General features: G+C 42.4%; 2 protein-coding genes across 2 annotated transcripts in view; one reads left to right on the forward strand and one right to left on the reverse strand.

Annotated features, from left to right (window-relative positions):
- The window catches only part of COL4A3 (collagen type IV alpha 3 chain), a 130,813-nt gene extending 116,225 nt beyond the window's left edge, over positions 1 to 14,588 (reverse strand). The window contains exon 1 of the mRNA XM_072719344.1: positions 14,120 to 14,588. Within this exon, the coding sequence (XP_072575445.1) occupies positions 14,120 to 14,206 (87 nt within the window). The 5' untranslated portion in view covers positions 14,207 to 14,588. The remainder of the gene's footprint in view (positions 1 to 14,119) is intronic.
- The window catches only part of COL4A4 (collagen type IV alpha 4 chain), a 127,394-nt gene continuing 125,106 nt past the window's right edge, over positions 14,563 to 16,850 (forward strand). The window contains exons 1-2 of the mRNA XM_072719346.1: positions 14,563 to 14,796; positions 16,509 to 16,626. The gene's annotated coding sequence lies outside the window, so the exon portion shown is untranslated. The remainder of the gene's footprint in view (positions 14,797 to 16,508; positions 16,627 to 16,850) is intronic.

Raw genomic sequence — 16,850 nt, forward strand, 5'->3', positions numbered from 1 at the left:
TCAGCTCTGTGTTCTAAGAAAACCCTGGCTTTGTTCAAGATATTCTTTTGGTTGATTTTTGAGCAGAGATGAGATCATTAGAAGTCAGTGGCGGAACGGGTAGATTATTATAAAACTAATGTCGGGAAAATTGACTAGTTTGGTAAATTTTAAAAATTTAGATCCTTGGCTCACATCACACACCAAATCATATTTTGGATTAAGTAAAAAAAAAAAAAAAGATAATAGAATATATATCAAAATATTATCTCCAGTTATATTTACGTGATAGAATTTGACCTGATTTGGTTTTCTTGTTTTGCTTACCAGTATTAAACCTGTGTCTATCATTGGACCAGTAAAATTTGTGGTATAAAAAAAGAAAAAAAAACCTATAGCAGTCGATCTAATTAATACTTTTACCATATAAGTCTATTACAAAAGTTGCATGGGCAAGAATTCATCATAGCTTTGTTTATAATATCAAAAATTTAGGTTAAATAAACCTAAAGATTGTATATAAACATGATGGAATAGTATGCAATCATTTTTATTTAATTTTTTTAAAAGATTGTATTTATTTATTGATGAAACACACAGAGAGAGAGAGAGGCAGAGACACAGGCAGAAGGAGGAGCAGGCTCCATGCAGGGAGCCCAACGTGGGACTCGACCCTGGGTCTCCAGGATCAGGCCCTGGGCCAAAGGCGGCGTTAAACCACTGAGCCACCCGGGCTGCCCATGTAATCATTTTTAAATGATGTTTAATGAGGTCCAAAAATAATATAATGTCAAGAAAGCAGGATAAAAATACCTTACAACGTATGATCTCATTTTTATACAAATATAACAAAAGATTGACACTGGCTACTGCTGGGTTCTTTGACTAGGAGTGCTTTTAAAAATGTACTTATCTATATATCTTGAATCTTCACAAACAGGCATATATTACTTTTATTGTTAGGAAAAAAAAAGATCGGCATAGAAAGAAACATTTTTGCTTAGTCTGATAACTAGTTCTAACGGCTTCATTATCAAACTTCCCAAGGAGCCATCCTTTAAAAGATATTCCGAGACTTTCCTCAGCATTGTGCACTGTACTTGAGGTGTTCAATAAATGAGCACCAAGTGAATTTACACTTTCAACCCTGTGGCTGCCGATTACACATTAATGGAATCTGAGGGAGGCTGTGAGCCAAAGCAGGTTGCATGGTGTCTCTCTTAAACCCATGCCAAAAAGTCTATATTTGAAAGATAAGAAAGGACCAGAGTATTACTACTAAATGTTCCCCAGAATTATCTCTGTAATTAACAGGTATTTTAGGTGAGGTATTTGGAAAGTCACCATTAAAGTGATGAAATCACTGGATGAGTTTTAGCATCAGTATTTACATGGGGTGGTGTAAGGTAAACACAATCTTCATTTTGTAATGGGGACCGTGCTCAGGGAGGATGCCATTTCTGCTGATGTTTCCAAATAATGTTATTAGAAAATACCAGCAGCAAAGAATGCACTGAATAATATTTTTGAAAATAAGAAACTCCTTAATACATTCCAGGAAGTTGATACTGAGTCACAAAATAACAGGAGAATTAAATGAGTATAAGAAACATTTGGACTATTGCTTTTCTGATATTGAAACTCATTCCTGTCTCAATACTACTTGGCATTTGTAGAATGCAAAATGTGTTCAATTATAGGACTTCTGGGGAGATAGGAGGGAAAGGTTTCTCTACCACATTATATGATTGAGGCAATGGAAAGTCTTGGAATTCAAGTGACTTGCCCCAAATTGTCTCGATTGTGATTTTCTGCTGACACAGGATGAGGGGGGCTTACTGTTGCCCTGCGAGATCTCTCGTGGATGGCAGGACGCCTCAGATGTGTTTGCCTCCCTTACTGCTCTCTTGGGGTCTGGGGATGCTACTCTTTTGGGTCACGTGGGCTCTGAATGCTCAATCTCTGAAAGGCCTGAGTAGGTCACAGCTAATAGAATCCCTGAAGGTTCCATGGGCCCAGCCACAGGAACATGCAGTACTTGATCAATCCACCATGTGGTCTTCTCCAGAGGATGTGGACATGAGAGAATGTTGGCATTTGTAGTCTGGCTTCCAATCCATAGGATCCTCCTCATCTCATGAGATTTCAGATACAGAACTGTTCTTCATTTGGTTTTGGTTTTTTGTTTTCTACTCTTTGGAAGGGATTGCAGGATTGCTTTTGCCTAACATGGCAAAATAAGGAGAACCTCGTCCATGTGTGTAAACTCTGGGGCACTGCTTACCAAATGCTGATAAGAGCTCCAGCGGGGGTGGAGGCTGGAAGCAGGGAGAAGACCGCCAGTAACTCTACATGCTGCTTTCTGCAATCGTTCCAGCATTTCCAAGTAGTTTCCTTTGAAGATAAGCTGTTTTCAAGCCATTGAAATCTCACTGCTTTCTGGCTCCATTGTTGTCACACAATTTATTGCTATTACACAATAAAGCCCACATGTTCGCTGTTCTGTACATTTAGCCAATCTTTATACTCCTTCTCAATTCCACTCAAATTTTGCTTTTCTGCATTTTTCCTGTGATAGCATATCTAATTTTATTGTTATTGTCTGTGTACTTATCAAAAGTCCACATTTGGGGGCATTCTCCATAAAGGTGGGAGGGACCATGTTGGGTTTTATCTACCTTTGTTCTCAGCATCTAGCTGAATTAATGAGTGAATCACTCAACATTTCACCTGAAAAATAACATTTCATTTTTATTCTTGTGCCACAGGATTCAAGAATCTCCTAATCCTTTACTGCCTTTTTAGTTTTAGTGTTTAGAATAAAATGTTGGTCCAATTCCATGAACATTCATTGAGGACCACTAATCCCAAGTGTCCTGCCAAGAGCTGGAACCAAAAAGAGGAATAAGATGGAACACCTGTGTTCCAGGAGATCAGCAGGGGAAGCAACAGGGAAATGGGTTAAACTCTTTTGAGATTGCAGAGAGAAATACTACTTCAGTAAATAAAAGTATTGCATTGACGTTTTGATTGTAAAAGGATAATAGTTTTAGAAATCATTCTTTCTGAATAGCCAAAGCATTTTAAAAATAATCTTATCTCCAATAGTTATTTAAATAATAACAGTGATATCTGATATTCCTTTTTTATCATCTGGGACATTTTGGTAAGAAAGAGTCCTACTCAAAAGCCCAAATAACCAGAACTCTCAATTCTAAATCTACTTCCTCCACTAATTTGATGAGTTTTCTTGGTTCAGACACATAACTGTTAATCAAGAATGATGCTACCTTGCCATCTTATTCAGAAGTGCACAAAACCAGACATTTGATAAGAAAGTATCTACATACATAATGACTTAAAATATGACTTTAGGAAGTGTTCATCTTCAAGGCGTTCCATTGTAGCTGTATGTCTAAACAAGTGGAAATACCCCCCAAATTCAACCGAAGTATATTACCTAAATAAGTTATGGTACCAACCTGCAATGAAATGCTCTGTATATATTTAGAGATACTTGTAATAATTAATAACTCAGAACATTTTCACCAGTCCATCATTAGGCAAAAAGAGTAGAATAAAAAAAAAATCTGGCAGAGAATAGACTAAAATGTTAACAATAATCACCTATGCGTAATTTGACTATGGGTAATTTCTAGTTTTATGTTTCTTTTGGTACTTTTGAAATTTTTCCAAATTTTGTCCAATACATGAAGCTTTTTTTAAGCCAGTATGTGAACGCTTCAGCATTCCCATTATACATAAATAAATAAACAGAATAAAATTATCCTATCATCTAGTTAAACAAAGAAAGTGAATGTTAACCTTGTTGTTTTGGGTCTCTCCAGACCTACTTTGACATATGATTCAAGGACAAATATTGCAGATTTCTGAACTTTCCATTCGTAGAACTTTTTCCTTGAGAAATTCATGTAGCAACAAATATCCTGGTGGGAAAAAAAATCCAGTGACCTGACTGTTTTGTCTACATAATGACAAACTCCCAAGGTATTTAGAAACCTTGAACTCCTTTTTAAACACTGGGATCACTTCTCTAAGAAACGAATTTGGAAATACAATTTAGTTAACAAACATCAATCTTAAAGATTGAAATTGGAAAATTCCTAACTTACCCCAAAACTACTGTCAGAAAAAGAAAAGATTTTACACTTATGTTTTAAATAGCTTCAAGAATTACATTGTTTTAAAAACAATGATCTCATGCCAATAATACCGAAATACAAGAATATCAAATACTCATTAAATGTATATTTACACATACATGTGCACATCCACACATATACCACCTACAACGATACATGGAGATATTTTTTGATAGCCTGGTAGTGTATGTACAGGGCATCAGACTGGATTTTTAACTTTCCTCTCATCACATAAGTGATTATCAAATTAATTGCACAGAACCTATTAACAAGGACAGATTGAGCAACTGCTATGTTGATCTAGACAGGTTCTCTTCCATTCCTCTCTTTCTGACTGCCAAGGCAACAGAATCCAAGAAAAAGTACCAACAAGACTTCCTTTCTGCATTGTCACCTCTCCTTTACACAGGCTGGGTTTCCAAGAACAGTCAACCTTCTCCATGTGCCAGTAATACAAATCTTTGGAATAGAGATAACATTACAGTTCTTTAGGAATGCTCCAGTGCCATCCCACTGCACCTTGGGGCCCTTCAGAGTCTTTACCAAGGCTGGCATGCTTCTCAGACAACAATGTACCAGGGAAGGAATTTCTTGTGGTGCTGATCAGTATGCAGATTTCTATTGGGGTGGTTGGGAAGGGGCCCGACATGGGGAAGGCCCCTCCTGCCAAGAGGGGAAGCTGGTACTGTGAGTCCTAATGAGTGAGGAGCTCTTCACCTCCTTTCATTCTTCCCTGGCTTGGAGCCCTCTCTGGCCCGGGACCTATATCAGCTGGGACAAGCGCTCCTTGGCCCAGTCTTACCTTCTTGCCCTGGGCCTCACAGACACATTTGGCAAATTCAAACCTGTCCCAGTGAGGTTGAGGAGAGGATGACAGAGACACGTCAACAAGAATGAAAGAAGAACATTTTCATCACATCACTTGACATGTGGGCCCATTACCAAGTTACAGTGTGAACTCATTACTCATCCATTATTAATGCAACAACTGTCTCGTGAATAGCATAAATACACTACATTGTCTCCTTTTTGTTAAAATGTTAATTTGTTAACTGCAAACATTAAAATTATAGGATGATCATCCACATACAGTCCTGTGGACTTATTCCACCTTACCCAGGGAGCAATTTACCATCCCTAATTAACACCACCACCATGGGGCACCCTGCCTCCCTGCTTCCCATCCCTTGCCCCACCTCTAGCAAAATACTCAGTCTCTGTATTCCATCATGGTGAGTAAATAAACTTAGCATTTTCTTTCTCTTTTTCTAAAACTTCTGTTGGTCTTGGTTTTATTCTTTAACAACCCAGAAGCCATAAAATTAAAAGCACCTTACCTCTCTCCACTCTTGAGAGGCCTTGGCCTGGACCACATTCCTTAGTCTCCATGTAAGGCTATAACTTATGAGCTGTTTCTCAGAAAAGTTTTCCCCAACGACCTCTAGCTAAGGTAAATATTATCCTTCCCCATCACCACATCCTTTTCTCTCCTAGCAGGTACCACAATCTATGCTTATACATTTGTTTACTGAGATGTGTTTCTCTCCCCTATTCCCCTAGACCCCCAACTCCACCTAACTCCATCATGCAGACTGTTTGTCAATGAATCTCCAGTACCTAGGCCACATGTCTATGTCTCTGTCCTATGATCTGCTTCCTGATTTTAATGAAAATAATAAAATAATTGTAGCTAGACTATAAGAGCTGTGAATTGTGTTGAGTACTTTGTGTAGATATGCTACCATCATTTTTAGGTAAGAAAAACAGATTGTTTCAGAAGTAACTTGCTTAAAGGAACACTAAACCTCTTCTCTGGCTCAGTTGTAGTGATAACTTAGTTTATATTTTAAAATGAAAGACATGTTGGTTTCCAATATAGTTCTCCTTACCTTTTGCCAAAAGTTCACTTTTTAAAATTTTTTTCCAACATTTCATGTACACAACTTATTCATATATTGATAATGAGGCAATAGAACTAAAAATGTACAAAGTAATTTGTGCAGCTTTAAGCATTGTAGCCAAGGTCAACTATCTTAACTTTCTCGAGAAAAAGTTGCACAGATCTTTAGGCAAAATCCATGCTGAATTATTTTCTTTAATTCAAGTTTGTCATTTTGACAACATGTTTATTTCCTATGGCAAATCAGCAAACAAAATGTGTTTCATTCAGAGATATGACCTTATGGACTGTATCTCCCTCTCATATCTGGATTGCATGTATGTGGGTGGGTCTGTGCTATCGAAGACGGTGGCCATATATGGCTACAGACACTTGAAATGTAGATACTTTGAATAAAGATGTTCTAGAAAGGCAAAATAGACACCAGATTTTGAAAACTTAAAATGAAAAAGAGATTGTAAAATATCTACTAGTGTTTTTAATAGTGATTACATGTTGAAATGATAAAATTACGGATACATTGGGATAAGTGAAATATATTCAAGTTGATTTCACCTGTTTCTTTTTATTTTTTAATGTGGCTAAGAAACTTAAAATTACATATGTGGCTCATCATTATGGCTCACATATTTCTATTGCATGATGTGGACACCAATGTTTATTTATCTGAACTTATGAAAGCGTGTAAAGTAGAAAATAATAGAGCGAGTATAATTTCATTCCAGGGTTGGCCAGAAAATATCTGAAGCCAGAGGCCTTAGCTGGCAGTTGTAAGGAATCCCAAGAGGGCTGTAAAGACTGGCATGGGTGCATCCAGAAGACAAGAGCCAGTGATGATACCTTGTAAGATAAACACTGAACTCAGAGTGAGAAGCTTTCTTATCTGATTTTTAGAGATGAAGACATCTCACAGGTATTAGGTGACTGGTCAAGGACATGGTGGTAGGGCTGATGGGGAAAATGTCTATTCTGTCAATAAGGTGATAGAATCTCAGGTTCCTTATTTTCTGAAACTGAAAACAGAGGTGAAATAACCTACACTGAAAGTCTGTTATGGCTAAAAAGCCTAGGTGGGGGCCTAGACTTATAAACCTTGTAGAACAAAATTGCTCCGAGCACCACATGTTTTCACTGATCTTGGAAAATCTTTTACTCCGTGGTGGATGGACGCTTGTTGGCTGAAGGCCACAGCATGAGTATGGTCAGATGCACACGGGTGAAGGACCACAGGGCATTTGCAAACCAGACAGCCTTGCTGTTGGAATCGTACACTAACAGGTCTGAGGGTTTTCATCAATTGCAATATTTAACAAAATTATCCTTACTCATAGTTAACACTAGACTGTTATTACTATGCTTTCTATAACAGGGCAAAAATTATAAGGGAAATGCAAAGGTAGATTTCTTTTAATTCAGTTTTGCCAAGGATCATGCTTGAAAGCAAACTAGCTAATATAAGCTCAGAGAAATGCTCAAGGAGGAAGACCCACCTCAGAGAGGGAGAGGCCTCTGAGAGAGGGAGCTAGCCAGCTCTGCTCTTGTTGGCCTTGACCCCCACCTCATTGAATGCAAGTCAGAATGTCTGGAGGAAACGGACAGAGGGAGGGCCTGGCAGAGGGTGGCCCTGAGAACACGAAAGGAAACATGTTTGGTGCCCCCATCCTCCCAAATCATTACTACATTAGTCTATTCTAATGGAAAAAAAATTCTCCTGGGAGCCACAAGACTACTTTGTTCTTTTTTCTCCTCCCAGGGCAGAACAGCTCCAATCTGTGAGCAATGAGGTGAAATGAAGGGGGTGGGGCAGGCTGAGTGATGACAGAGGAGGCTTTTATCTTCCCCAAACTTCTCATTCACATGGTCTCCCCATGGATGATAATAGACAGAAGACACAGGACAGATCCAGACCTTGAAATCATAGAAAAAGAATCAAAGTGATTGAGTATAAAATGAGAATGTGTAAAATGATTAAAGGCATAAAATAGGAGGGAATCTACAAAAAAAAAAAGGACCCCCCCCAAAAAAAACAGAAAGACTTAGACTCCAAAAAGGACTTTTAGAATAAACATTGAAATTAAAATTTAATCAATAAAAGTAATGATATTTAATATTTTTTGAATGATTACTATGTGACCAGCATGGCAAAGTATGTGTTATATGTATTAAATCACTGAATCCTCATAAAATCCTGAGGTGAGACTCTTATGTCCATTTTAAGATAAAGAAACAGAGACAAAAAGTTAAAAAGTTGGTAATGAATGGATCTGGAGTTATTAACCGTGTCAAACGCTTCCATCCAGAGTTCTTTGTCATTATTGAAAATTACAATAGGTTGGAAAAAATCTATTGAAACTTACAAACAGCAGAAGAGGAAATTAAAAATTGAAAGATTGATTTGAGGAGGGTTCACAGGGTGTGACATGGGAGGGAGAAGGAGCACCTGAGACAGAAAGAAGCTGGATATTCAGGCTACAACTTGGTCTCAAGTCCAGCTGATGACTGGTCTTGTGAGAGTCTGGGTCAACCTCTGCACTTCTAACCACAGTTCTGCCAAGAGAAGAGAATTTATGCCGTGGCTCCCATTGCCCACAGGTCAAAGATTTGCCCCATAGGCGTTAATACCCTGCACCCCTAAAGGACGACAGGGATCCCAGAGTAGAGTCTAGAGGAACCATAGGCTGTTCCAAGTACAAAGTTGGCATCTGGGATAAGTCAGTGCCCATAGCCCAGGAGCAAGGTAGGGCCCAGAGGATCTGAGTGGCATATGAAAGGTGTCTGTTAGAAGAAGTTAGGAGAACTGGAGAAGGAGATGAGAAGGTCCGCCCAGGCTGTATCCTAAGAATACCAGGAATAGAGACAGTAGGGAAGGAGAAGTATATATAAAAAAAAAGAATGTCTAAGAATTTTGAAGATTAGATGAAAAATATAGATTCTCAGATTAAGTATCCGTTGAGTAGAACGCATAAAAACACATGCATATACTATTTCAATAACATGATTAAAAACTCTTGACCTAATTGAGATATATATATATATATATATACACACACACACACACACACATATATATTTGAAGTCAGACTATCATCTCTATCATAATTTCATAAAAAATATTTGCTAGAAAATATCCCTATGTTTGGAAATTAAGAATTAAGTATCTAAACAACCCATAGGATGAAGAAATCAATTACAAAAGGTGCTGAGCTTAATTATGCTAAAATAGTGTTTATTAAATTGTGTGTGATGTAGTTAAATCACTATCTGGGGGAAGGTTTTTAGGTTTAAATGGACTTGAACTATTCAAAGTTGCTCGATTAAAGTCAAAATACAAAATTCAACCAGTTTGCTATATCTTTGATAGTTAGGCTATTAAATTTTGAAAAAAAAAAACCTACTTATAATAGGACTAAAAATATCAAATACTGAGAAATTAAAAACCAGAAAACTCTATAACATAGTGAGAAGTGAAAGCCCCAAATAAATAGACCCCAAAACGAATACAAACAGGCCCATGTATGAATGAGTGCTTGGTACACATGTTTTCAGATATAACATTGCAAAACAGTGAGGGAAAGAATGGACTGTTCAGTAAATAATGTTGGGACAATTTGTCATCTACATGGAAAAAGATAAAATCATATCCCTTAAGTAGAAAAACGTAATCCCAGGATTAAGAGCCCTAAATGTAAAAAGTTAAACTGTAAATTTTTTTTAACATAAGAGAACATTATTATAATCTCCAGGAAGCAAAGAATTACTTCAACAAGAAGCAAAACACAAAATAAATCAATAAAAAAATGGATACGTTTGAGAGTATAGTGAAAAGAAAAAAAAAAAAAAGCTATATGTTAAAGCACCAGTAATTAAATGAAAAGATTAACCAGAGAGTAGAATAAATCTTCGCTGCACATTTAAATGGCAAGAGTTTGGCCTCCAAATACATAAATAATTCCTAATTATTAGCAATGGAAAGGGCAAGACCACAAGAGATCAACAGGCAAAGAGAATTGTCCACGCAATTCACTCAGAGGTAAATATAAACCGCCAATTAAAACATGAAAAGATCCACAAACTCACTAGTCAAAACGAGATCCCATTTCGTACCCCTTAACATCTAAACACACCAAGTTTTGCTAAGGGTGTAGGGAAACAGGTACTCTGACACACTGTTGGTGCAACTCTTTTGGGGTCCATTTGACAATTCCTGATACAATTTAATATATGCTTTCTCTCATAGCCCTCTTTGACTTCTACTAGGAATTCCAAATCTAGTTGTCACAATGGTACCTAGACAAAGATGTTACATTCCAACCTGGTGAAACAAGACCATGGAAACCAATTTCCTGTGTTTAGGGGGATGGAAAAATAAACTGTGCTTTATTTACATAACTGGATGCTATGCAGCAGCTATCACATCCATATGTATATGCATGAATCACATCTATATGTGTCAACATGGATGAAATCCAAAACCATAATATTGAGTGATGCAAGCAAGCTCCAAAAGGTACCTATTAATGTGAAACCATTCATTGCATTTGAGGAACCACAAAACAATAATATTTATTTTTCATAGTGACTAACACACACACACACACACACACACACACACACACACACACAGAATGTGTAGATACAAATCCATGCACGGAAGAGGGGGCAAAGAACATTTGTGTGACTTTTTTCCCTAAAGGGAGAGGCATTACTCTTACATTACTTAACGCTACTGTTATGGGACTTCTTGTTTGTGTGGAACGTTTCCCAATTCAACTTTCCTTTTACAATTTAAAAATGCAATAAAAAAATGCAATCAGTCGGGGAAGCATCCTTCCTAAATGCAGCTGTTATCCAGCTCCTGATATTTGGCTTGTGGCATTTCTGCTCTGTCTGGAATTTGATGGCAGAAAGAAGAAGAACAAGCCTTATCTCAAACCATGAACCTCACCTGCTGCCCATACCAGAGAAGGAGCTCTCTCTAGCCCATCTGCCAGGTCAATGGCCTGAGGCAACAGCAATGTGCCTCCCAGTTTCAAACTGATGGGCTGGGCCTGGGAAGGGCGACAAGCCCCAGGATGCCCTGGACTGCCAGGCCTGGAACTGGATGTGTCATCGCGGAGCCACAGAGGGATTTCATGCAGGCCACTTTAGGACAAATTGTGTGGGTGGACAGTTCCACTCTGCACTCACAATGTGGGGGCATCACCACTACTATCCCCCTGTTTTGAGAAGCTGCTAAAGTAAAATTGCAGAAATTTAGAGCAAAATATGTCTTAACTCATGCAGCCCCAAGATGATAAGTATGATGGACCAAAGGCTAAATTTAGCTGGCACTAGTACACTAGTAGGCTCTGTGTTTGTTCAGCCCTTTACCAAAAACACTGTGCGTTTTGTAAAGTTTTGACTTATTGGCTAACGTCTAGAGTTTGAGAGATTGAAACTCCCCCCCCCCCCCACTTCTCTCCTGAAGAAAGCAGGAATTCTGTCGTTACTGAGTTGAATTCTAGAATGCCAGTAAATGGTTGGCCCTGAAGACTGGCCTCTACCCCGTGGCCTGACTCATTATCTCTCCTGCTGGGCTCCCAGGGCTTTCAACTCCCTCATTTTACAGATGAGAAATCTGAGGCTCAGAGAGGTCTAGTGCGCTGCCCAATGCCAGAGTTGCCCTGTGGAGGAAGCCATGCTGGCACCATGTCCACCGGTGACCAGTTAATTTAGGATTCGTTTTCTCTACACACACTTCATGGTTTCTAATGACACTTTTTATATAATTCAGCAGGTGCAATGGAAATGCTAGTTCTTACTTCAAGCCATGATAAAAATAATACAAACGGATTAATTGTATTATCAGCAAGAACTCATCAAGATTTGGCCAAACACAAGACAAAAAATTTTTACATTTAAAGAGTAATAAGGGAATATGATGATATAATTAAAATTTGGTATAATTAGAGATTGCATGATCACAGAGCATCACTTTTTCAGGCTGATCTCTCCATACCCCCTCTTTGTCCACCCTTCTCCTGTCTCTCCTCTTCTTTGGAGTCTAGAAGGATGTATAAACCCTGCTTGGGACCTCTGCCCCAGGCCCTCCCACAACATACACTTTCTTCAGGTTTTTTGCTTGTTGTATTTATTTGCTCCTGGATTAAAGATAGCAGACAATCTACACGGACTTGGATGAGTTTACTTTACCATGCCCAGAAGTATTGGGTTGGGCATTCCTAGCCTATGCAAAGTGCATTTTTGTTAGAACCGGCTACATGAAGAGATATAATGGGTTACAAAATCTCTTAGAATGTAAAACACTCAATATAAATGTGAATTGACAGGGGGATGGCTCAATTAACTTTGGCATATTCATATACTGTGGAAAACCATGCAACAGGACAAAAAGAAAAAGAGGCGAATTTATCTTACATACTAACAGGGACAGATCTGTAGGTTGCAAAGGGATGCATATAGCATGATATCACTTATGTTTAAAAACACCAACAAAATCCCATGTTGTTTGTGGGCCTATATGTGTGTACATATATGTGCATAGAAAATGTCCAGAAAGAAACATGAAGTGGTGAGTGGAGGACCTTTGTTTAGATGGGGAGAGGGAGAGGTACGAAGATGCTCAAAGAGGGTTTTAGCTTCATCTTCCATGTTTTAATTTAAAAGAAAAAGTACTTAGATTGCATGTGCCCATAGATTCTAAAGCACTTTACTTGTAATACATATTTATATGACTATTGACTTGTCATAACCTCCATCAGGAAGTTATAAAACTGCTCATCCTTGGAAATGAAACTTGTGCTGCATTATCACCCAAATTAACTTTTTAAGTGTAAAAATCGCAGAAGGCATCTGACAAGTTAAATTCGACTCTCACAAGTTCAAATCAATAAGTCAACTAGGACTCATAATAGTTTGGAGTACACCCAACTTCTCTTTGATGGCAAGAATAAGAAATACGGAGTGCATTTAAATGAATCTGGGATCTCTCAAATGGTGAATCAAAATCAAAGTGACGGATTGCTTAATTCATCCAAACAGGAGTTTTATTGCTAAGGCGCCAACAAGTTTTTGGCGATGGCATTAAGCTTTTCACAACAATAGCGACAGGACACTGGAGTGCGAGTTTTGACAAGGGGGAAACCGAGCCGCAGAGAGCTCAGAGTTCGGTGTGAGGTGACATTTAGGAAATGTCAAAGCTGGGACTCCCCAGCCTTCTGTGCTTTCTGCCAGGCCATGCTGCCTGCTCTGATTCCACCAATGTGCCACACTGCGTGTCTCTGTAGCTAGTGTTCTCATCCCTAGCCATTATCTACCTATCTGTCCATCCATCTATCTATCCATCTACCCATCCATCTATCCATCCATCCATCCATCCATCTATCCATCCATCCATCCATCCATCTATCCATCCATCCATCTATCTATCCATCCATCTGTCCATCCATCCATCCATCCATCCATCCGTCTATCTATCTATCTATCTATCTATCTATCTATCTATGTATCCATCTACCATCTACCCATCCATCCATCTATCCATCCATCCATCTGTCCATCCATCTATCTGTCTATCTATCTATCTATCTATCCATCTATCCATCCATCTACCATCCACCCATCCACCCATCCACCCATCCATCCATCCACCCATCCATCCATCTATCCATCCATCCATCCATCCATCCATCCATCCATCCACCCATCCATCCATCCATCTATCCATCCATCCATCCATCCATCTATCCATCCATCCATCCATCCATCCATCCATCCATCCATCTATCCATCTATCCATCCATCCACCCATCCACCTCTGGAGGCCCTCCCCCAGCATCGCTGACCCCTGGGGAACCAGCCAAGCCTGCTCCTCTCCGCTTCCACCAGCCCTTCTCCGGCGCCCTCCACCTGTCCCGGACTTGCCGGCTTGCTCGCACCGGCGCCCGCGAGGAGCCCGTTGGCTCGCTCGGCCCCGGCAGGGACTGCGCCCCGGGGTGGGGGTGAGGGTGGGGGTGGGGGTGGGGGCCCGGCGCGTGCCCCGGGCGCGGGGCTGGGTGTCGCGGCGCCCGGCACTCACCTTGCCCGTGGTGGGCGCCGCCGCCAGGAGCACCAGCACGAGCGGCAGCAGCAGCGCGGGCGGCCGGGGCGCCGTCCCGGGGCGCATGGTGGGCGCCCGCCGACCGCGCCGCCGTGCCCAGTGACCCGCGGGCTGGCGCGACGCGGGCCGGGGAGCCTGGCTGTGAAGCTCGCTGGCCGGCCCGCCCGGGGCGGGTTTTGTAGGGCTCCGCGGCGCCGCGCGTCCCTGCCCACCGGGGGCTCCCGCGGCGGCTCCGGGGGAGGGCGGACGCGGCCCGGGTCCCGCCCATCCCCTCTCCAGGCCGTGTCCGGCGCCCCGGGCAGCGTGCCCAGGGGCGAGGAGGCTGCGCGGGCCGGGGGCGCGGGTCGGGGTGGGGAGCCCGGGGGTGCGCGGGGGAGTGGCCAGCGCCGTGCCCAGATTAAGCGGGCGGCGCGCGGGGCGGCGGCACTCGGGCGGCCCAGCCCGCTCCCGGCTCCGGCTCCGGCTCCCGCTCCGGCTCCGGCTCCGGCTCCGGGTCCCCGCTCCCCGCTCCCCGCTCCCCGCTCCCGGCTCCCCGCTCCCCGCTCCCGCCCTGGGCGCTGAGCGCGCGCGCACCGGCCTCGCAGCCGCGCGTGGATCTGGACCCGGCGGAGCGGGACGCGCGGGCTGCGACCTGCGAGCGGCGGGGGTCCCCAGAGGTAAGCGGCTCCCCCCTCCACCACCCCGGGGCTGGGCAATCGCGGCCCCTGCCCCCCCCCCCCTTCCCCGGGACGCGGCAGGTGGCACCTGCCTGGGGTAGGGCACGGGGCGGTGGCAGCTGAGGGTGGGGCGCGCGGGGTGGGGAGCTGGGGTCCCGGGGTCACCAGAGGAGAGCTTGCCTGGCTCCCGGGCTTGTGTGCCCGGGCTTGAACTGGGCGCTGCGTTTTGATTAATTTGGAGGCTCGAATTACCAGCCTGGCAGTCCGGGCGCTCCGGGATGCCAAGAGCAAGAGGCAGCTCAGGGGAAAGAGAAAGCGCATCCTATTCTCTGCTGCGCTGAGCTGGCCTTTCAGGGTGAAGCTTATCTGCGGAAGTGAAGAGGAAACCCAGAGCCAGCTCTGTCCAGTGCGGGGCGGGGGGGGGGTCCCCCCTCGCGGAGGCGGGGGCGGGGGCGGGCGTGCAGGATCTGGCTTGTCAGGGCCCTACCTCCTGCCCTTGCTTGGGCCGCTCTCACTCACCACGTTGGTTCTGGGGAAGCGTTTTGACCCCTCTTCAGAATCGTGTCATTAAATACACAAAATACCATTACATCGGAATCGGTTTTACCTGGAATAGTCATCAGAGAGTTAAAGTCATGATAGGGCGACGGGTGTGCAACATTGTTATCGCCCGAAATACCCACATCTAGCAACAGATGGATCACACACCTGTAATCTCAAAGTCGTGGTGGCAGCAAAACTAAAACGGGACAGGGAAACAGCAGTGGGTGCACTCTCAGGATCTGCCAGTGCAGGAAACGCTGCGCTTCCAGGCAAGGTTAGCCAAAAGACACGTTGACTTTTTTTTGTTACCAGACAGGTTCACAGACCACCTGAGTTGCCTCTCCACGTTAGGAACCCCCTGCTTTGGAGCAGCATTTGCTGACATCTACAGCAGTTATCATCAAACACCATGTGCCAAGTGTGTGGTTTGGTCACTGATTGTGGAGAACCACTTACTTGCAATCAGAATAGGGTCTATTATTATTTGAGACCTATGTTGCCATGTAGGTAGACAAAACCCTGACAGTGAATGAAGATGTCTCTCTCCCCATTTGGGGGGCTGGAGAGTGAATTTTACTGTCTTCTCTCTGTTTTTCATGCCAGCGATTTGCCAACTGTGGCTGTGCACCAGGATCCCCTAAGGAGCCTCTAAAAATCCTGACACCCAATTCATCCCAAGCCAATCACATCAGACTTTCCAGTGATAGGACTCAGGTGTGTCGTGAAGCTCCCTGGAGATGCCCATGGGCAACCAAGTTTGAGAACTACTGTTTTACATGCATATTTCAGTTAGCTGAATTGACTTAAGGTCTCCTCTTTGTAGAAAAAAATCAAAAGGATACATATTAAACACTCTGTGAAGACTTACTTGTGCCCAGGCTACAAATGTTGAAGTGTGGTACATAGTAGCTTCTCCCTATTGACAGAGAAGGCTCTTGTGGAAACTTCTCCTGTCACTCTTGTTAGATAGGACATCAGGTGATCGGTTGATGAAATAAAAATGTCCAAGAATTCCAAGTATGATAATATTGCATGCACTGACATTTTCCCTAGAGAGGGAAAAAAAAAAAACCCACAAAAAACCCTCGAAGCTAGTGCTAACTACTCTTTCTTTTTGCTGAATTCCAGAAGATTTCTCAATTTTGGTTTTTAATTGCTTGTTCCCGAAGCCAGGTCATTTTGACAGAAGATCAGACTTGGCTTCATTCATTTTGGGAGGCTGCAGTCCACTGAGGGACACTTCTGATGCTGCCACAGAGCAGGAAAGACCCCTGTGATATAAATACGGTAAGGAGGAAGCAGTGGCCAAGAGCTTGGTCTCTGGGGTAGTTTCTGGATTCTGAATCCTTCCACACGTACTAGTATGAGCTAACCTTTCCGGTCTGGGGTTTTCTCTATTGTAAAATGGGCATAATCATAGTAGTCACCTCAAGGAGTTGTAGGAATCCAGTGCAGTAATGCATGAGAAGCCCTTTTGTCCAGGGTCTTCACAAAACAATCATATATTGGGA

Source organism: Vulpes vulpes, chromosome 9, assembly GCF_048418805.1.
Source record: "Vulpes vulpes isolate BD-2025 chromosome 9, VulVul3, whole genome shotgun sequence".
NCBI classification, from domain to species: Eukaryota; Metazoa; Chordata; class Mammalia; order Carnivora; family Canidae; genus Vulpes; species Vulpes vulpes.